Genomic DNA, 23,101 nt, shown 5'->3' on the forward strand with positions numbered 1-23,101 from the left:
ATCTGGGAATGAAGCTGATGACTGACATCATGTATCTTACATATATAAACATTAACATAATTGCTGTGATTCTATCATGAGTGATGATTTTACAACATTGGACATAACACCATAATAATCAGGATACTGTTAATCATAATTACATGTCTATATTATATTCAAAAACTATTAAATTATACTATTAACTTGTCGCTATTATAATAATTATAATTTTGTTTTAATTCCTGTCATCACATTAGCTATGGCGCATAATAATCATATTAACATGTTTTGAATGATGCATGTGTTTCACCTTAGATTTCAATTAGAGCTGGTGATGCTGTTTATTTAATATTGATGACGATGATGATGCTGATAATTATAATTAATAATATTGGTTTAGCAGCCTAATCATGTTCCTCCCGTCAGATGCCTGTGAACTCACACTGGACCCAAACACAGCCCACAGACGACTCTCTCTGTCTGAGGACAGCAGGAAGGTGACACGGGGTGAAGAGGACCAGTCGTATCCGGATCACCCAGAGAGGTTTGACTACTGGGACCAGGTGTTGTGTAGAGAGGGTCTGACTGGCCGCTGCTACTGGGAGGTAGAGTGGGGAGGACGGGTTCTTATAGGAGTGGCATACAGAGGAATGACAAGGAGAGGACTGGGTGATGACAGCAGGCTTGGATGCAACAACAAGTCCTGGAGTCTTGTTTGTGATGACGACACTGATGCTGCTTTCTATACTGCCCGTCACAACAGTAGTGGAACAGCCATACGTCTCCCCCCCCCTCGCTCTAACAGAGTAGGAGTGTATCTGGACCGGCCTGCTGGCTCTCTGTCCTTCTACAGAGTGTCCCCAGGAGGAGGAGGGTCCTCAGACACACTGACACACATCCACACCTTCCAGGCCTCCTTCACCCAGGAGGTCCTCCTCCCTGGGGTTGGGTTCTGCAAGAGTGGTTCCTCAGTGTCTCTGGGAGTGTCCATTGTAGATACACAAGCACACAAAAAGACCCATGGCACGCACATGTGCGTGCCATGGTTCTTTGTGTGTGCCATGGGTCTTTGTGTGTCTTTGCGTGTGCTTGCACGCACATGTAGACAGTCATAAACACACCCAAACCAACAAACACATATGTACATAGAAATTAACACACACACACACAAACAAACACATCGCACTCTATAAACACACACACACAAACGTATACAGACTTATTCACACACACACACACACACACACACACACACACACACACACACACACACACACACACACACACACACACACACACACACACACACACACACACACACACACACGTACACAGACTTATTTACACAGACATGCACTCACACACACACATCGTTCATGGATCTAAACCCACAGCAGGTCAGTGTGCCGGTGGTAAGCAGCAGGTAACATCAGTGTCTCTCGTGGTTCATCTCTCAGCCCTCTCTGTGTTCAGCTGGGCTGCTGAGCGTCAGATTAGAGGGGTCCGCTTGGGTCTGGGGGGTCCTCACAGTCCTGACGTTGTTGAGGACCAGCTGTTAGGGGGACGTTTGAATACCTGTGGACCCATGGACGTACCTGTATTGCATCGGGTTGTTGAGCAGCAGCTGTTGGTGCTCTGAGGGGTCAACCCGTTCAGTGGAAGTACAACACTTTGTGATTGATTTAAATACTCCACTGTAGTCCAAATTATTCATTTTATTGGGCTTCTGAAAGGTTCAGCGTAAACCATGAAAAGGAAGATCTTTGGGTTAAGCAGGTTGTACAAAGATTTACTTTCTAATGTAAAATGTGTTTTAAATGTTGATTGATGGTACTTTATTTTGCTATAATATTTTATCTATTTTCAACATCGTATTAAAGGAACCCAAAATCAGTTTATATTTTGCCATGCCATGGACTGTGATTTAAAGCAGATGTAACAACATAATCATAAATGATGATAAGCATTCTATGGGAAAGGGTAACGATGTTGTAAATTACTTTAAACGGAAGATAGTTTCTTTGTGTTCCTTTGGGAACAACAAGTCAACATGTTCAGTCATTAAAGATACCTGTTTATGATTTGTAATTGTTCATGAAGCATAATGTTAATAAACTACTCAGTGGGTCAACTGAACGTTCTCGTGTGTTCAGACGATTCTTCCCGTTAGTTCAGTTGAAATCCTCCAAGTCTTCTGGAGACGTTACCTCCAACCAGGGCTCTACACTAACTTTTTTTTTCAGGAGCACTCGTGCCCCTAAGTTAAAAAATGTAGGAGCACAGAAAAAAAAAATGGGGGCACAATAGATTTTTGTTGCAGAAATTGCACACACCAACAGCACCAACTTACTAAAGCAAAATTAAGACAAATAAATACTATAGACAAGATTACATTTAGGCTACACAAAACAGTACCAATTTCGGCTTCCACCGTACCAGGGTTATTGGGCTGGGTGCGATTTATATAGAAATCGGGACAGCGAGAATGCCTAGTGGACTTGATGTGTTTCATCACAGCATCGCGTTTCAGGTTAGGGTTCCCCGTTATAAACAGAGAGGAGCCTGCCATTGCCGATGGGGCTTCCTTACAAAATGTATAGAACATTTTCATGTTCTTAGCATCATAAACTAGCCACCCGAATTCCTTCAACCAGTCGGGGGTTGAATTTATAGACTTTATCGACTACAGTAACAGCATTAACTTTCTCCATGCAGTCTATTCATAATATTGTAATGACCACGGAAGAGGCAGTGAATGAAGTATTGATTAGACAGCGATTTAGATAGTAATGTTGGACCCGGGATGTTCCCCGGGTCCTATGTTCCCCGAGCGGGGAACATAGACACACTCCCCTCTGATTGGTTCAGAGACAGGAGGCCTGTGGTTAAGCATCAGGCCCTTAGATGGTAGTTCACGTTACATGGTGCAAAGGTTTCCTTACGTCCTCATCTCCTCCCTCCTTATCCTTGCTGTCATTGGACGGCGGGACGAAGTGGGTCAGCTGGATGCAGTCCTCCAGGTAGTACCACACACACACACACACACACACACACACACACACACACACACACACACACACACACACACACACACACACACACACACACACACACACACACACACACACACACACACACACACACACACACACACACCTTGTCAATCAAAATCAAACCATTTTCATATTTTTATTGATACATTTTGGGACCGATAAGGTGCTCTGATTTTTGTAGTTTCCCAGATTATCAATCTCTTCAATTTTGATCAATTTTTTTCTGTTAATATATAATACAGATATTTTGTCATTTTGAGAACGCAAATATCTGCTGACCTTCTCCCCGAAGTCGAAGCAGGGCGAGGGGAAGGTCATGTCCTGGCTGCTGAAGGACAGTCGACGGAGGTCTTGTGGATGAGGGCGTCGCCTCATTCCGGGGTCAGGATCCTCCGCTTCTCTATGTAGACGCACCCGTTGGGGTAGGAGCCCAAAGGTCAACAGGCTGACCCCCACATCCAGACCGTTGTCTCCGCGTTCAACACCCGGCTCATCAGACCCTCTGATAAACACACACATGGTTCTCAGGTTAGACACACGTCATACGATGACCGATGACCAACATTTCAGACCGACTCCATCCGGAGGCCAAATGTCGATGAAATGCAAGAAAAGCAACGGAGCTACGATGTCTGGATGCAGGGGTTTGACTCAGGGCAGAGCAAGCAGGGGCTGGGGGAATAGGAATCCATTCATGGGAGAATCAGGACTCTTTGATTAAGCGATACTTGATTGAGCAACGTTGTCAGATTTACACAAATCAGTACTTTCCTATAGAGTGCGCTCTATAGGAAGGTACTGATTTGTGTCTTGTAAGTACTGATTTGTGTCTGGTGTGCGTGTGTGTCACGCACACCAGACACAAATCAGTACTTACAAGACACAAATCAGTACTTTCTTCTCTTCTGAAGAAGAGAAGACTAGAATAGAGTTGATTTCTAAAATAGCTGGTTTGGTCATGTGATGTTTAATTCAAACTACATCGTATAACATTTATAGCGCCTAGAAGGGCTGCAATAGTAACTAGGGCCCCATCCTATTATCCCCCCTAGCCCTAGATTTGAGCCATAGCCCTAGAAGTTGTGCCTTCCCTCAGAGGGGTAGGGTGATCCAATACTTACAGCCAAGGGAGTATCACGTATGACCCAGGACACGTTGAGAACTCAGCAAGCGGCTATTTTTCCGTGTTTCTCAAACAGTTACACATTATGTTAAATTATTTATCCGTAGACTGGATTTAACTGTACGATCTGAATGTGTAGGTTGTCTTATTTTCGACACAAGGGTGACATTATCAAACGTGAATGAAAATAGTAGTAGGCTCTTTCCTGTAGTGTAGACACGTCGGTGCTGCGCGTGACGTAGGGGAGCACGTTCACTACGCTAATTTGCATAATATTAATTATAGTGGTGTCACATTTCATAGGGAACGATCTTCACTATCACTTCACTCTTTACTGTGGAGGGAAGTGTTCTCGTTAAGGGGAGAGTAATGGGACAGGGCCTAGTACTCATCTAACGAAGCAAGGATCAACAATATAAAGTCACTGATTAAAATACTAACAGGTAACTGTTGGAAAAGCGCCGAATAACTTCAATACAAGCTCTAGTAACTCAAATGAGTTTGGCTTCTGGACGCAGTGTTCAAACAGATACAGAATAGATGGGAATGAGCGCTGGTGGTGGGGAACAGGACGCTCACTTGAAGAGGCCTCCCATGATCATCATCCCCTCCCTCCTCCCCCTCTTCCTCCTCCACCACCACCTCCACCGCCTCCTCCTCCTTCTTCACCTCCTTGTCCCCCTCCTCCTCTTCCCCTCCCCCTCCTCTATGATATGTAAACGAGCGGTTATGGTGGGAGCAGGACACTCCCTTGAAGAGGCCTCCCATGACCATCATCTCGCCCAGGCGGGGCTCCACGGTGGGCCACGGGGCGTCCCAGAGAGGGCAGCTCGTCGTTGCTGTCCACAGCGTCCACTTCTGGTGGACCAACCCCAAGGAAACATCAACAATCCCCACAGTAAGTAAGTAAGTAAAATCCATTCATAAGGCACATTTAAAAACTGTTTTCATTGGCCAAAGTGCTGTACATGGTGCAACCAAAGGCATATAATAGAACGCAGGCCACCTTATATAGGTGGCCTGTTTTCAGACACTGGGTCAAAACCCAAAGTATATACACAGTCAATACAAAGACACATTCAGAAACATCATGACCGGGTTTCTTACCTGCAGGAGTCGATGACGTACACCGCGTCGTTGAGGGTAATGCTGGTCTCTGCCATGTTGGTGGACAGGACGACCTGCAGGAGGCAGGGAACAACAACAGGAGATGGACCGGCAAGGGTGGATTCCAGGCAGCTGGGCAGGCAGAGGAGCACACGGGGTGGATGGCAGGCAGCTACGGGGTTGGTGATCCTGGGGCGAGGACAACGCAGAGAGTTAAAGGTCCCATGACATGCCACCTGGTGTGGTGTGATTAGCTGTCACAAGCCGTTTAGGAAATCGGCCCCTTATGACATCACAGGTGGGCGTGTCCACCTAGAATGTGTGCTGGATAGATCAGTCTACCAGCCTACCCAGTGGACTGTAGCAAACGTTGCTCATCTCTCCGTCACACATCTAGGTGGACACGCCCACCTGTGATGTCGGAAGATTGTTTCTTTGTGTTCTGTTGGGAACAACAAGTCAACATTCTTCCCTTTAGTTAAAGTCTCCAGTCACCCCTTCATCAGTGGGGAGGGAGGATATTACCACACACACACACAACAATGGAGTCTCCATTCACCCCTTCATCAGTGTGTGGAGAGGTTATTTCCACACACACAACAGAGTCTGAACACATACGCATATACTAAAATAAAAGTAAGTAATCTGGTGGGCTATATATATACACACACACACGCTCACATACACACATTAACATACGCACAGACACATTACAGAGTTACAATTATGTTTATTGATTTACTCTAGAAATCTCTGTGAAGTTCCTTCCTTCATGAAACATAGATAATATAACTGTCATCAGAGTTAGTGAGAAGCTTCTACTGCTAACCCTCCAACGTGTTTCAGGACATTGGTTTAACTTATCTAAATAATTTGTAGTTCAAGTTGTGCGAGGGCGCACTATCAGTGAGGATTGATTCAACACCAGTAAGACACCAGTGGGACACCATTGAGAGACCAGTGGGACACCAGTGGGACACCAGTAAGACACCAGTAAGACACCAGTGAGACACCAGTGGGACACCAGTGAGACACCAGTCGGACACCATGCAGTGAGACACCAGGGGGACACCAGTGAGACACCAGTGAGACACCAGTGGGACACCAGTCAGACACCAGTGGGACGTTCTGCCATTCTTCCAGAACAAACAAAGGACTGAGGCCTCCTCAGTGCTGCCCCTGCTGGCCGGACCTCCACACTGCAGTCATGTCCAGTAGATAGACGATAGCCCAGAGCAGCGGGCCGCACCCTCATTCTCACCGCTCCCCTGATCCTCACCCCCTGAGGGTCCTAAACGCTGGGCCTTCTCTTTAGTCCTGGGGGGCTCTCCCTCACAGCAGAGGGTCCTAAACGCTGGGCCTTCTCTTTAGTCCTGGGGGGCTCTCCCTCAGAGTAGAGGGCTCCTAAATGCTGGGCCTTCTCTTTAGTCCTGGGGGGCTCTCCCTCACAGCAGAGGGTCCTAAACGCTGGGCCTTCTCTTTAGTCCTGGGGGGCTCTCCCTCACAGCAGAGGGTCCTAAACGCTGAGCCTTCTCTTTAGTCCTGGGGGGCTCTCCCTCACAGCAGAGGGTCCTAAACGCTGGGCCTTCTCTTTAGTCCTGGGGGGCTCTCCCTCACAGCAGAGGGGTCCTAAACGCTGGGCCTTATCTTTAGTCCTGGGGGGCTCTCCCTCACAGCAGAGGGGTCCTAAACGCTGGGCCTTCTCTTTAGTCCTGGGGGGCCCTCCCTCGCAGTAGAGGGGCTGCTCAAAACCCCGGGGGCTGACTGACCTCTGTTCAGGATGGTGAGGCCCGCCCCCTCCCCCCCCCCCCACACACACACACACTGCTCCTTCAAGGGCCCCTAACTGGGCTCCTAATGGATGCTGTTGATTCTGCTTTTGTTTGGTTTGTTTGATTATTCTCCTCGATTAAACTTGTCAAAGTTCCGTTCTGTATTTGATGTAATCAATAAAAGGTTGTTTGTGCTATAACCAAGTACGACCGCTAGAGGGCAGTGTTTCTAGTGTCTTCATTTACACTGAATGAGAAGTTGATTGGGTGTAGGCATGACACAGTCGGTAGTGGCGAAGCTAGACCTTTTTTGGGTGGGCTCAAGCCCACCCAAAACTTGCCTTAGCCCACCCTATCGTTTCCTCATTTACACAAGCAATGAGAGGATGGATGCTGTAATGAACAGGCTCAAATGGGCCAGTGAAATCGAGCGCAACCTTCCTGCAGGAATCTCTAACCTCTGATTGGTGGGTGGGCGTCTCCTGTTTGACAAAACCAAAAATACAGCACGAGCGCACCTAACATAGTTTCTGCTGTTTTGTCTGTCAAAGAGGCTAGCTAGTCTTTATCTGAAAATCCACGATTTCCAGCTGTGTTATAACATGACCTGGTAATAATAATACAAATAATTTTAAAACCTTGACATAATCTGTCAGATGTATTAAAAGACAGTTGACCACAAGGCGATTCTATCTATGCCTCTTCTTGAATTGCTTCATGTTTTAGTCGGCAGAGCCTTGTAATGCTGCGTAGCATGATAAGCATGATAAGGAGCAAGGAGCAGAAAAAGTTGACAAGGGGCCATGGGGGCTAATTTTCAGTTGAAAAAAAACGCTGGCATTAGTTAATCAGCTGAGGGCGTATTCATTGCCATAACAACGTGAGCTAATCAACAAGTACCACATGTTCTAATACTAGAGCATTAGAACATGTTAGACTCAGGCAAACGTCCTGAAATGTTCTGTCTCTCTTCTAAACACTTCTCTGTTATTTGGTGAACACCTAAATCTCTTTATTCCCTCCTTTCCTTAAATTTGTGCTTCTATATTTCCATTCAACACGGGCAGCACACGATTCGTCACGGAAAAGATAAGGTACCGTTTCCTGAATTCTTGTTTTCTTACGAGATGTATTCTTACTATATTAATTTATTCTTACTAAATTAATCTTTTTCCAGTCCAAGCTCATTGTATCCATGTTAGTGGTGTAAAATAGGTTTAATGAAGGAGTATGCGTCAGGACATCAGTAACTAGTTTCACCGTGTTGAGGGCGATTATATACGGATCCTCTGGTACGGGAACGGGACAGAACAATTTGTTTGTATTGTGGACTTTTATTCTGTAGGGAGGTCAGTTCGGTCAGAGTTTCATTGGAAACATTAGTTAATAATTGATGTTTTGGAACTGTCGGATCTAAAGGGAAATAAATAATTGTCCATCATTAAATGAACGTGTTAGAAGCATAGTGTGTGTGTGTGTGTGTGTGTGTGTGTGTGTGTGTGTGTGTGTGTGTGTGTGTGTGTGTGTGTGTGTGTGTGTGTGTGTGTGTGTGTGTGTGTGTGTGTGTGTGTGTGTGTGTGTGTGTGTGTGTGTGTGTGATCTAGAAGATCATAGAGAGCGATTAGAGGGTAGCTCTTGACAGAGTGAGTGATAGAGTTTGTGATCTAGACATAGGTTGTGATAGAGTGTGTAGTTCTAGACAGAGGACTGGTAGTGTGTGTATGTCAGACAGGAGGAGGACAGGAAGTCTTCACTGAAGTCGTTTCATGTTTGGTACTTAAAGAGAATCCAGAGAAACAATATGTAGTTGTGTTTGTGTCCAGGTCTCCAGTCTACTATGGATGAGGAGAGAGAGGAGGGGGCTCCTACCTCTAAAACCACTCTGTCTGGGGAACATGGCCGCCAGAGCAAAGCTAAGAGGTAAGAAGAGGATCTCACTGTCTGTGACTGTTGTCCTTCTCAGAGCTCAGCACTGATATCTCATGACTCCATCATCAGTCTTAGTAAAAGCTGTGTGTGTGTTGTGTTGAAGCCCAGAGCAGCGGGAGAAAGCAGACTCCCCTGGACCCAGCTGTGTCTCCTTGAAGAGTGACCGCTCTATGGATGATCCTCATAACTTTAGAGATGGAAATCAGTCTATTGAGAAGAGGTGAGGATTTATCAGATATTATACAACTATATCTATCAGACATCCTTTAATCCTGGTTCTTGTTTTTCTAGAAGAGTCCAGCAGGAGAGAGCAGACTCCCCTGGACCCAGCTGTGTCTCCTTGAAGAGTGACCGCTCTATGGATCTTCCTCCTCACCTTAAAGTTGGACGACCCTCCAGAGAGGAAGGGTAAGGATTTGTCAAAGATTATAAAACTACAGCATCTATCAAAATATATATTTTTATTGAAAATATACTGTGTGTGTGTGTGTGTGTGTGTGTGTGTGTGTGTGTGTGTGTGTGTGTGTGTGTGTGTGTGTGTGTGTGTGTGTGTGTGTGTGTGTGTGTGTGTGTGTGTGTGTGTGTGTGTGTGTTTGTGCACTCACGCTGTCTCCACAGGCGACCCCAGGAGAGGTCAAAGGTTACCAGTGCTCAGTCTGTACAGCAGAATCAAGCAGAGCTGATCAAGGTGTGAAAATGAAACAAGACATTTGACTTCAGCTCTAAACAGGGGCGCCGTAAAGGGGGGGGGGGGGGGGGAATTCATCATAATCAAGTTAATATATTTCGAGTGAAAATGTTATCTAAAAAACGTAGCAATTTAAACAAACAAGGGGTTTGTTCCTCCATGTTTGGCTAAATGTTCAGTTTAGTCTATATATTTCACCCCTCTCTCTTTATTGCATGGTTCAGTCTTGCGTGGATCCAGTTTTCAGCACAGAGTCTTCCACTCGTTGAGCTTACAAGCAGAACAGACGGAGAACAGACTGTCAGTAGTTTGACACGTCGTCGTTGAGGTAGAAGTCGGGGTATCAGAAACAGAGAGCTGAGAGGGAGGAAAAGGTCACCCAGTTTATACAAATAAAGGTTTTTATTTATTCGCCTTCCTGTGGTGCCCATTATCACAGAGCTACCTAGTGAATCATAGAATCTTATATCAATCAAATAGTTCTTCATAAAACATGAAATTCATAAATATGAATCAATAAATGAGGTAGACAGGTGGATGAACCAGGAAACTGTTTACTGAGGCCTTCACTAATTTTCTTCTACTTATCAACTATACAGCCAGGGTAGGTCTGTGAATACTGACCCCTAGTGGTGAAAAGTAATAGTATGAAGTATGAAGACAGTCTGTAGCTTCTCTGCCCCATTTTACTGAGGTGTTTAGAGCCAGTATAACATTACTGGCATCTGACAAACGTTGGGAACAAATTGACCAAAATGTAAAACACCACTGAATTTCATGAATTTCTCAAGAGGAAAGCCTTTTGCCAGAATAGCAACAGTAATGAGAGATGCCACTCATGTACCTCTGACATTCATACATCAATGGTCAATGACAGCAGGCCAAGTATTGGGTAATTAGCAGTACGCTACACTAGAGCTAGTCTATCAATTTATGGGTGGTCAAATGGATTTTCTAGGCTGGTGGGTGGTCTAGGTTGTAGGCCCAATATATTCTTTGATAAGGCCCACAATCTCTAGCGGTACCCCTGGCTCTACATGGGCAATAAAAGCATCTTTTGTGGAGCTTATAATCTTCAGTTTTCCCTCTTTAGACCAGGGAGACCTTAATCTCGGACGGATGTTTCTGAGGTCCTCAGTTAGTTCAAAGTAAAGTTCTCCTTGTTTGTTCTGTTCCAGAGGGCTGAGGAGAACGCACACGCTTTTCTAGGCAAGGAGCTGAAGAAGCTCTGGAGGGATCTCTTCCCAGATTACCCACAATGCTCAGAGAGTCAGAGGGAGGACGAGGAGGAGGATGGTAAGAACGAGAAGCAGAGGAGGCGCGCCATAGAGGGAGTGGTAGACATCACAAAGCTCTGCCTGATGGAGATGAACCAGGAGGAACTGGCCGACAAGCTGGGGAGTGGTAAGATACTCATATATAGGTTAAATGGTTTGATCCAGATATGTAGGTTCATTGTGGGGGGATCAGGTTGAATGGTTTGATCCAGATATGTAGGGTTATTGTGGGGGTATCAGCTTAAAGAATTTTAAACATTAAACTGCAGATCGACAGCAGAATAATTCAGTGAAAGAGGCCACTATCTTGTTATATCAGGTTCGCAAGTCACTGATACCACTGATACTCAACAACGACAGCACTACTAATAAAGTTATAAGATCAATATAAAGTAGAATTTCATAATACTTTTTTCTTTACACCAGTAATATTGCTTGGAAATATGAATGGTATGTTTCGTCTGGTTTGAGATTTAGGAGCTGTTGGGGTCCAGTGGCAACATGAACTCAAGGCTCATCTGAAGAAGAAGTTCTACTGTGTGTTTGAGGGAATCGCTAGAGCAGGAGAGCAGAGACCTCTGAATGAGATCTACACAGAGCTCTTCATCACAGAGAGAGGCAGTGGAGAGGTCAACAAGGAACACGAGGTCAGTCTGATTGAAAAGGCATCCAGGAAAACAGCCAATGAGGAAACACCAATCAGATGTGAAGACATCTTTAAACCTGGACAAGATAAATCAATCAGAACAATGATGACAACCGGAGTGGCCGGCATTGGTAAAACTCTCTTAACCCACAAGTTCACTCTGGACTGGGCAGAAAGCAAAGCCAACCAAGACATAGACTTCGCATTTCTCCTCACTTTCAGAGAGCTGAATTTACTGAAAGGGAAAGAGTTTAGCTTACTGGAACTTCTTCATCGGTTTTCTGTTGAAACCAAAGAATCAGGAATCTACAGATACGACCATGACCAAGTAGTCTTCATCTTGGATGGTCTGGATGAGTGTCGACTTCCTCTGGACTTCCAGAACAACCCGATCTGGACTGATGTCACCGAGCCAACCTCAGTGGATGTGCTGCTGACAAACATCATCAGGGGAGTCCTGCTTCCCTCTGCCCGCATCTGGATAACCACACGCCCTGCCGCAGCCAATCAGATCCCTGCTGAGTGTGTTGACATGGTGACCGAGGTGAGAGGGTTCACAGACCCACAGAAGGAGGAGTACTTCAGGAAGAGATTCAGAGAGGGGACAATGGCCACCACAATCATCTCTCACGTCAAGAAATCTCGAAGCCTCCACATCATGTGTCACATCCCAGTCTTCTGTTGGATCACTGCTACAGTTCTAGTGGACTTCTTCAAAACATCCCAGAGAGGAGAAGAGGTGCCCAAGACCGTGACTCAGATGTACAGCCACTTCCTGAGGGTTCAGTCCATACAGGGGGACAGGAAGTATCGTGAGAGAGCTGAAACGGATCCACACTGGAGTTCGGAGAGCAGGGAGATCATTGTTTCTCTGGGGAAACTGGCTTTTAACCAGCTGGAGAAAGGCCAGCTGATCTTCTACGAGGCAGACTTGGCAGAGTGTGACATCGATATCAGAGCAGCCTCAGTGTACTCAGGAGTGTTCACCCAGATCTTTAAAGAGGAGTGTGGACTGTACCAGGACAGGATGTTCTGCTTCATCCATCTGAGCATCCAGGAGTTTCTGGCTGCCCTTTATGTCTTTCTGTCCTACATCAACACTGGTGTCAACCTGCTCTCAGAAGAACAGCCAACCTCCAGGGATGCTGAACTCCTCCTCTACCAGAGTGCGGTGGACAAGGCCTTACAGAGTGAGAACGGACACCTGGACTTGTTCCTCCGCTTCTTCCTGGGCCTCTCTCTAGAGACCAATCAGATGATCCTACAAGGTCTGCTGGGACCAAGAGGAAGTAAATTACTGGACAATCTAACAAAAAACGTTCCATCGGGGCAGACAGGAAGGAGGTCACAAATCAATACCCAAATAGTCCATTACATCAAGGAGAAGATAGGTGGAGATCTCTCTCAAGAGAGAAGCATCAATCTGTTCCACTGTCTGAATGAACTGAATGACAGTTCTCTAGTGGAGGAGATCCAACAGTACCTGTCATCAGGAAGTCTCTCCACTGAATCTCTCTCCTCTGCTCAGTGGTCAGCTCTGGTCTTCATCGTACTGACATCAGAAGAGCAGCTGGACGTGTTTTACCTGAAGAAATACTCTGCTTCTGACGAGGGTCTCCTGGGGCTGCTGCCATTGGTCAAAGCCTCCAAAACATCTCTGTAGGTTCACTCATAACATGTATTAACAATACAGCACTATACATAATACTGCAATATAAAAGTTATAGTAAATTTAAAAACATCTCTGACGGTGCACTCAGAACATGTATTGCAATGCGCACAATACAATATGTATAATACTAGAATACAAAAGTTACAATAACATACAATATATACATTCTTATAACATGTTTTACGATACACAATATATATATAATTCTATAAAAGTAATATTATGATACCGTTTTCTGTTATAGCATTTTTGTTAGCATCAACATTGTACACCTAATATGTAACTACCATTCAAAGATCTAATGTATAATCATTTGTTCAACTATCATAAAAGTCTTATCAAACATTTAATCACGGTTCTCAACATGTTCTGTTTTTTTGTGTGAAGGCTGAACAGCTGTAAGCTGTCAAAGAGATGCTGTAAAGCTCTGGCCTCAGTTCTCAGCTCCAACTCCCCTAGTCTGAGAGAGCTCGACCTGAGTTCCAATGAACTGGAGGATTCAGGAGTGAAGCTGCTCTCTGCTGGACTGGGGAGTCCACACTGTGCACTGGAAACTCTCAGGTCAGTTTTACTAAGTGCAAACAGTTACAACACAAGGTTCGGTTTCAAAAGACTTTTAACTACTGCCCCCTGGTTTGAGAATCACACCTAAATGACGTCAAACTATATCAGATAATAACTCAGTACCTTTGATGACCACATGTATTAGAGTGGTGCCATTGGACATATTACACCTTGTTGTTTATGTGGGATGCGAAAATGAAAAGATGAAAAAGTAATCCCAATGTTACCATTGCAACTTTTCAATTATAAAAACAAAATATAATAAAAGTGCGTTCCCACAATCCCCTGTTAACGGGACAGTGGTAGTTAAACAAATTAAGTCACAGTATTTGCATCCATTAAAGTTTATCGGTCTAATTAAACCAGCAGCCAGACCAATGTAGTCCCTGCCTTAGCTGAACCTCTGAAGCTAAGCAGGTGGGCTTGGTTAGTACTGGATGGGAGACCAACTGGGAACACTGAGCTGCTGCTGGAAGTGGTGTCGGTGGGTGGCCAGTAAGGGGCACTCTTCCCTCTGGCCAGAGCATAAATCCTGATGCCCCAGTGCAGTGACGGGGACACTGGGCTGTGGAAGGTGCCGTCCTTCAGAGGAGACGTATAACCGAGGTCCTGACTCACTGAGGTTATTAAAGATCCCAGGGCACTTATCTCAAAAAGAGTAGGGGATTCCCCGAGTCCTGGCTAAAACTGCCCAACCAGACTCATTCAATCTGGCCTCCTATTCATCCCCCTGTTTAAATGGCTGATTCATTAATCCCCTCACTCTCCACCTCAAGCTGGTGTGTAATTGATTGATTGAAATGATTTACACCACGAATGCTACACATTCGTGGTGGTTAGTGAGGTCCACCCTTCACTGTAAAGCCTTATATGAAGTCAATGGAAGGTGACTTGAAAAGCGCTATATGAATGTATAGTTCATTTCAAGTTCATAAATGTATAATTTTCATGGGAAAAACTCAACAATTTCTTTTTTGTTGACTTTATAAGGTCTTTGTTACATCATCATTTTTTACAGATATGCTTTATATATATTTTATCTTCAGAACTTAAAATACAGAAATAGGTCAAACAATTTAAGATGTAGAAATACAGAACAATATATGTAGAAATACAGAGCAACATAAAACAATTGAATGTAAATAAATACAGAACAACATAAAACTATTGATTGTGTAAAAATATAGAGCAACATAATAGGATTGAATATGTAGAAATAGAACAAAATAGAACTATTGAATATGTAGAAATACAAAGCAACATAATTGAATATGTTGAAATACAGGACAACATAAATTAATAAGTCGAAATACAGAACAAAAAACGATTGAATATGTAGGAATGCAAAGCAACATAAAACTATTGACTATGTAGAAATACAGAACTGCATAATTGAAAATGTAGATATACAAAGCATCATAAAACAATTGAATATGTAGGAATACAGAGCAACGTAAAAACGTTTGAACATGTAGAAATACAGAACAATATGAATCTATTTAATATATAGGACTACAGAATAACATCAAACGTTTTAATATGTAGAGAAGCAAAGCCCCAGAGGGGTTTCATAGTCGTCCTTGTTTTGAAGCCCGGTAAAAGTGTCTGAAGCCAGGAAGGGCAAGTGCCCTTAGTGTTTTAGGTTTTTGTAAATGAGCTTAAGCACATTTATGAAGATTGATCAAAATAAAAGGTTGAATTAATGAATCAATAGTCTTACAGAAGGAAGCATTGGGACTGATAGAGCGCTGAAGGCCCTCCTTGGCTCCACAGCCCTCTGCTTCGTTAGGTCTGACTCTGTTCACACAGAGTTCAGGATCCCTACGGCCATCAGGGGACTGCTGAAGGAAGTTTGAATGTCCACAGTCATCTCCTTGAGCTCACTCCCTGATCCCTGATAGCAGCGAGGAGAGCGGAGGCGCTAGCATCACTGGACGTCCTCCCCTCCAGTGTGGGCCCATGGCGGCCCTGTGCTGTTCGTTAGCTACACCATGTTTCTCCTGTGAGCTAGTTGGATCCTTTAAGCACTTTTAATCTCACTTCCTAACATGTTCTTTTTATTGTGTGCAGGCTGAATTTCTGTAAGCTGTCAAATGGATGCTGTGAAGCTCTGGCCTCAGCTCTCAGCTCCAACTCCTCTAGTCTGAAAGAGCTGGACCTGAGTTCCAATCGTCTGAAGGATTCAGGAGTGAAGTTGCTCTCTGCTGGACTGGGGAGTCCACACTGTACACTGGAAACTCTCAGGTCAGTTTTACTCAACGTGCAAACAGTTCCATATCAGGAGACTATTAAAAAACGACTACTTGCCCCTGGTTTGAGGATCAATCCTAAATGTCGTCTAAATATATAAACGAATGACTCAGTACCCTTGCTGACCACGTTTATCAGAGTGGTGCTATTGGACATATTACACCTTGTTGTTTATGTGCGGTGCGAAAATGAAAAGTTTGAAAGTTATCCGAGTTGCCATTGCATCTTTTCAATTATATACACAAAATATAATAATAGTTCCCTCCCACAAGCTCCTGTAAACGGGACGTTGGGAGTTAAACAAATGAAGTCACAGTATTTGCATCAATCAAAGGTTATAGGTCTACCTAGAATTATTATATTTTGGTGAGCAGCACAGGAATGACCCAACAGGAGACCCGGTTTAAAGCAGTTACACAATACACCACACGACCCGAGAGTTGCCTATATTTATTTTTAATATGTCTTAAATTGTTTGACGTGTAAAAAAGTATAACATAACATAGACTTTATACGCATACAAAAAATGTAAATTCTTGTGTTGTTCCAATGAAAATTATATTTTTGCGATCACGGCCGTGGTCACCGTGTCCGGGTGCCGCAAAGGATCCTGGGAGGCCCGGGGGGGGGCGTCACCGCCACCAAGGGATCTTGGCTAACGAGGGCTCCAGGGGTGCTCGTAGGGTGCTAAGAGCATCGTTACTATAGCCTCAGTGGAGTCACCTGCTGGACATTCAGTGGTATTGGATGTGTTTTATTAAAACACATCCAATACCACAGAATGTCCAGCTGGCACCATTTCGCAATACCCCCAAAACAGTGGTTACCGCCAATATATTACTTATAGACTACTGTAAGATTTAAAAAGCAAAGACCGAGACAGTCAACAACAACATAATTTATTGCAGCAATTTAAAATTCCAAAAATAAATGCGCAGCCGAAATGTACCGATCAAACCCCACGTCCCAAGGCAACCCTCTCACAAGGCATGTAATGAAATCAAATGATTCCATTGGTCTTGTGTGGGAGGTCGCTTTCGAGCTGCACTTTCTGTCTCCCTCTGATTTTAATTTAACCTTGTGTTTGGTCCTCATATTGATTAATGACATACTGTAAACGAATCATGCTGATACCAGCGGGTGTCGGAGAATCTCTGCAGGCGTTTTTTATTACGATTATTTGCCATAAAGCACTGTATGTGCTTCGATGAGGTTGTGTTGAAGTTCATTATTAATTGGACCGTGTCTAGACAGTAACGAACATCCCTGACCTTATAGTAGAGTGCACAATCAAGAGCGTGGTTTCTGAAGTGAACGTAGACTGCTGCGGGAAACTGTGCTGCAATGCGTGCCTGAATGCTGCGTGCTTTCCCGCTTACATTACCAGCACCATCATAAGGCGTTTTTACACTGCCAAATATGCCGTCTTATGCACGCCTTTTTCATGGCACGATTCACGTGTTAATGCTACCCGAGGTAAATCAACTGCTTGAGCTAGTGCCCCAATTTAGTTAATTTAGTCAGCAAAATAAAGAATATGTTGGCTTTTTTGCACTTGTAAATAGTTAATCGCGTTTGTAGCCTACACTGACGTGAACTCATTTTTGCATGCGTGTGACTTCATTCATGAAAAAAATTAAATATCCGGGAGTATGCAAATTATTCTAAAGAGGTCTAAACTCTATGCGCAGCCCCGCCTTCTTCAGTGAACCAAGAAAGCCCGCGCTGTGACGAACGGGGGATTTGACCGCCTCGGTTTTACACAGGAAACTTGAGATAAGACGGTGAAATCGCCGGGCATGCCAAGCTGCGACCGAACCAGCTTGGCAGTGTAAAGAGGCCTATACATCATCCTGCCCAACAATATGGGCAGGATCTAGACCAAGCTCTTCTAATCGGGTCAGCAATAGTCGTGTGTCAATGCCCAGCCTCTACCTTTGAATGATAATGAATGCATGGAACGTTGCATTTTTAATGTTTACACCAAAGATTCTAGACTAGAGAGTGCGCGCCTTCAATGAAACCTTATAAGGAACCAGATAAAGTCTGTTCTCTTTGCTGAACAAAGCATTTTTCTGAAATCAGCACATTAAGATAAATGTAGTTGTCACACAAGCTGTTTTAGATTTTTGTAATATGGAATTGTTTCAGGGGGGAAAATGCCTCGAAAAAACATACGCACAGTGCGTTCAAGATTAAGACTGACAAAGCATATGTCAGCCCAGGCCTAATCAATTGTGTTGTTATATCTTCGGCATTCATATTATTGTAGTCTATTCTTTTCGTAGGATACTCTGTTGTTAGCCTTGATGGGGACATATTTGAACCCTATTTAACCCTATTTTCCATCGACAATCCTGCGTCTCCCCCTCCTACAGAGCCCATTCCAGCACCGTGTCAGTGGACAGTTACAAGCCTACAAACGTCATTAGAGCAGAGCACGCGCGTTCATGTTAAGAGGAGTTTCAGGAAATGCTCCAAAGAAATTTACGAAGGTTCGCAAGATCCTTCGTGAGAATGATCGCATGAGCTTGGATCCATCGTTATCGGGAAACGGGGCCCAGGTTTAAAGCAGTTACACAATACAAGACCCAGAGAGTTGCATTTTTTTTTACACACACAGACACAGACACACACAGACACACACACACAGACACACGAGCCTCCCAGGATCCTTTGCGGTACCAGGACACGGTGACCACGGCCGTGATCACCAGAATATAATTTATAGAAGAAGAATGTATCATCATTTTTATATAACTATCAGAAAAGAAAAGATTCTGATAGCAAACTATCAGAAAAGTCGTCTAAAACATAAAATCAGGGTTCCTAACATGTTCTGTTTATTGTGTGTGCAGGCTGATTGGCTGTCATCTGTCAGAGGAATGCTGTGAAGCTCTGGCCTCAGTTCTCAGCTTCAACTCCTCTAGTCTGAGAGAGCTGGACCTGAGTAACAATGATCTGCAGGATTCAGGAGTGAAGCTGCTCTCTGCTGGACTGGGGAGTCCACACTGTACACTGGAAACTCTCAGGTCAGTTTTACCCGATGTGCAAAGCTTTACAGCACAATAATCTTTATTAGAGTACAACAAAACTACAATAAAGACATTTAATGTACAGATTTAAGCCCATAAAGTCAAAATTCACACACCTAAATAATATTTTTTACAAGAATAACTCAACATAATGATATAGTTGTTGCCATGAAAGTATAATTTTTACGTTATATAAGTACAGTTTACTATTTTTCATTATTCTTATTCTACCTATTCACAAGTAGTCAGGCTTTTTTAAAGCATATTATTAGCATTTAAATATAAAAAAAATTAACATTGGCATAACTTCAATTTCAATTGTGGAAAATGTTAAAGACATAAACACAGTAACATGGTATTTTTATTTTGTGTGTGAAGGCTGAATGTCTGTCATCTGTCAGAGAGATGCTGTGAAGATCTGGCCTCAGTTCTCAGCTCCAACTCCTCTAGTCTGAGAGAGCTTGACCTGAGTAACAATGATCTGCAGGATTCAGGAGTGAAGCTGCTCTCTGCTGGACTGGGGAGTCCACACTGTACACTGGAAACTCTCAGGTCAGGGTTAGGGTTAAATGTGTCGTTGGGTTTGTTTAATAGTAAGGGATGATCCAGGACCAGGTGGGCTGTGATCTAAAAGAACAGACGACACGTGTCTAAAGCCCAGTTCAGACCAAAGATTAGACTCGCAACGACTTGCAACTCCTTGCGACGAGACGGGCTGCGACGTTCTTAAAATAGGGCAGTTCAAACTGCTGCACCGGGCGGCGACGTCAGGTGGTTTCCCTAGCAACTGTGAAAGCTCCGGCAAAGCTGAGAGCCGCAACAGCATCAGCATCAGGCTAAAAAGTAGCCTATCTTAGGTTTGCGATTAGGTTGCTTGAGCTTGCACCCCAATTTATCCTCCCGGACCCTACACACACATTGGTGGTTTATTGGGTTTCATTCTGATGTAAATGTGACGGCTCCGCGGTTCCGGGGGGGGTGGGGGCTTGGGTAGAGGTTTTGCTGCGCTGTCTCCACAGAGACAACGCAGCGATATCATCATGAGCAGTTCTAACTTTGTAGAGAGATTTCTATTTGCAAAAACTGTTGGTTTATTTTTATTGTTCCCCTTCGAGAATTTGTGTGTAAAGGGGGGGGACGAGGCTATATTCTCGCCTTTCTACTTTGTAAAGCGCATTGTAGGCCTGTTGCTTTTGGGCCGATACTGCGCCCATTCCTTCGTTCTGCCGCAGCACTCCAAACAATACATTTTATTCCATTGTTCGTCAAATCCACTCCAATAGTGGTCCTGCATTGAGTTGAAATCCAACTCTAATGAATATATGGTCCAGTTTTACGTTTCAAGAATATTTATACATTCCCAGGGCATGTTAAATGAGTGCATGCCATGCCACTCATAACACACTTGTAAAATGCAGTCGTCAATTAATGGAATGGGTTATTTCATACATCATCACAAACAAAATTTGGATTTAATCAAATAAATTAAAGATAAATAATACTGAAATGGCCACTTTTTGGTTGAACACATTTGAAGGAAATAATTACTTTTGGTCTGAACTGGGCTTAAGATCCCCACCAGATTCAGCATCATTATTCATTTGTAGGCTGGGGTCAACATGTCAGTGGAGCACAGATGGGAGGAGGGTGGCCAAGAGGCCAGAGGAGGAACAGAACTTTAGAGGACGAGGATTTTAGGAACGTAATTTTTTTTTTTTTGAAGGGTTGTTTATTTTTGCTGTCTTGTTAGCTGCTAGTGTGTTATGAGTTAACAGGTTATTCTAGCTGACAGAACACTGGTCAGCTGATGTGAGGGTTAGGGGTTGCTGTCTGTATGTTATGGATGTTATGTGTTATATGTTATGTAACTCTGAGGAGTTGCCATTAGTGTAGACATGAGGCTCAAGACGGGCTGTGATCTGAATTAAATCATAAAGCTTTAAGTTGTCCATCATATGGAATTAATACTTTATTAATCTGTTTACTTCAGTAAGAACTATTCTCATCCAGATAGAATTAATAAAGGTGTGTGTGTGTGTGTGTGTGTGTGTGTGTGTGTGTGTGTGTGTGTGTGTGTGTGTGTGTGTGTGTGTGTGTGTGTGTGTGTGTGTGTGTGTGTGTGTGTGTGTGTGTGTGTGTAGGTTGTCTGGCTGCCAGGTCACACAGGAAGGCTGTGCTTCTCTGGCCTCCGCTCTGAGCTCCAACCCCTCCCATCTGACAGAGCTGGACCTGAGCTACAATCACCCAGGAGACTCAGGAGCTGCGCTGCTCTCTGCTGGACTGGAGGATCCACGCTGGAGACTGGAAACTCTCAGGTATGGAGAGGACAGCTCACCATTCAGAGACAAAGTCTCCTACAAGGATTCAACCCTCTGCTAGATGAAATGGTTTGAAAAGGCAGCTGTAACTTATGTTACAGCTGCATTTCAGCATGAATTTCAGCATGAATGTTTCATACTGCTCTCACTGTTTCCCCCCCAGTGTGGAGCACAGTGGAGTGTGGAGACTGAAACCAGCTCTAAAGAAGTGTAAGTGTCTGTTTGATTCATCACAACGCACACTGACTATTGAGAGGGAAAGTCCATCCACACAGAAGGAGGTGACGTCTGGTCATTCAGATATCTGGGAATGAAGCTGATGACTGACATCATGTATCTTACATATATAAACATTAACATAATTGCTGTGATTATATCATGAGTGATGATTTTACAACATTGGACATAACACCATAATAATCAGGATACTGTTAATCATAATTACATGTCTACATTATATTCAAAAACTATTAAATTATACTATCATCTTGTCACCATTATAATAATTATAATTTTATTTTAATTCCTGTCATTACATTAGCTATGGCACATAATACTCATATTAACATGTTTTGAATGATGATGTGTTTCACCTTAGATTTAAATTAGAGCTGGTGATGCTGTTTATTTAATAATAATGATGAAGATGATGATGATGATGATGATAAATATAATTAATAATATTGGTTTAGCAGCCTAATCATGTTCCTCCCGTCAGATGCCTGTGAACTCACACTGGACCCAAACACAGCCCACAGACGACTCTCTCTGTCTGAGAACAGCAGGAAGGTGACGCAGGTTGAAGAGGACCAGCCGTATCCGGATCACCCAGAGAGGTTTGACGCCTGCCCCCAGGTGTTGTGTAGAGAGGGTCTGCCTGGCCGCTGCTACTGGGAGGTAGAGTGGGGAGGACGGGTTCTTATAGGAGTGGCATACAGAGGAATGACAAGGAGAGGAGTGGGTAGTGACAGCAGGCTTGGATTGAACAACAAGTCCTGGAGTCTTGATTGTGATGATGACGATGATACTGCTACCTACACTGCCTATCACAACGGTAGTTCAACATCCATATGTCTCCCCCCCCCTCGCTCTAACAGAGTAGGAGTGTATCTGGACCGGCCTGCTGGCTCTCTGTCCTTCTACAGAGTGTCCCCAGGTGGAGGAGGGTCCTCAGACACACTGACACACATCCACACCTTCCAGGCCTCCTTCACCCAGGAGGTCCTCCTCCCTGGGTTTAGGTTACATAAGAGTGGTTCCTCAGTGTCTCTGTGAGTGTCCATTGTAGATACACAAACACACACACAGACCCATGGAAAAGTACACACATGTAGACAGTCATAAACACACCCAAACCAACAAACACATATGTACATAGAAAGTAGCACACACAAACAAACACATCGTTCATGACTCAATAAACACACACACACACACACACACACACACACACACACACACACACACACACACACAAACGCATACAGACTTAATCACACACACACACACACACACACACACACACACACACACACGAACGCATACAGACTTAATCACACACACACACACACACACGAACGCATACAGACTTAATCACACACACATACACACACACACACACACACACACACACACACACACACACACACACACACACACACACACACACACACACACACACACAC

The 23,101-nt window shown here is 44.1% G+C and overlaps 1 protein-coding gene and 4 long non-coding RNA genes across 5 annotated transcripts in view; 2 read left to right on the forward strand and 3 right to left on the reverse strand.

Moving 5' to 3' along the window:
• LOC132452740 (NACHT, LRR and PYD domains-containing protein 3-like) overlaps nt 1-23,101 on the forward strand; it is a 274,895-nt gene that overhangs the window by 180,915 nt on the left and 70,879 nt on the right. The window contains exons 31-33 of the mRNA XM_060045505.1: nt 15,884-16,057; nt 18,922-19,095; nt 19,477-19,650. Coding sequence (XP_059901488.1) covers nt 15,884-16,057; nt 18,922-19,095; nt 19,477-19,650 — 522 coding nt within the window. The remainder of the gene's footprint in view (nt 1-15,883; nt 16,058-18,921; nt 19,096-19,476; nt 19,651-23,101) is intronic.
• Nucleotides 1-23,101, reverse strand: part of LOC132452777 (uncharacterized) — a 150,739-nt gene that overhangs the window by 34,074 nt on the left and 93,564 nt on the right. The gene's annotated exons all lie outside the window — the stretch shown is intronic.
• LOC132452772 (uncharacterized) lies at nt 1,132-22,874 on the reverse strand. The gene is made up of 2 exons (XR_009524499.1): nt 22,809-22,874; nt 1,132-1,167 (listed from the first exon to the last, which is right to left on the reverse strand). It is a non-coding gene; the product is annotated as an uncharacterized LOC132452772 (long non-coding RNA).
• On the reverse strand, nt 1,202-2,157 carry LOC132452770 (uncharacterized). The gene is made up of 2 exons (XR_009524497.1): nt 1,901-2,157; nt 1,202-1,743 (listed from the first exon to the last, which is right to left on the reverse strand). It is a non-coding gene; the product is annotated as an uncharacterized LOC132452770 (long non-coding RNA).
• On the forward strand, nt 4,674-6,544 carry LOC132452779 (uncharacterized). Its single transcript, XR_009524505.1, has 3 exons — nt 4,674-5,064; nt 5,272-5,504; nt 5,744-6,544. It is a non-coding gene; the product is annotated as an uncharacterized LOC132452779 (long non-coding RNA).

This window comes from Gadus macrocephalus, chromosome 23 (assembly GCF_031168955.1).
Source record: "Gadus macrocephalus chromosome 23, ASM3116895v1".
Taxonomy (NCBI): domain Eukaryota; kingdom Metazoa; phylum Chordata; class Actinopteri; order Gadiformes; family Gadidae; genus Gadus; species Gadus macrocephalus.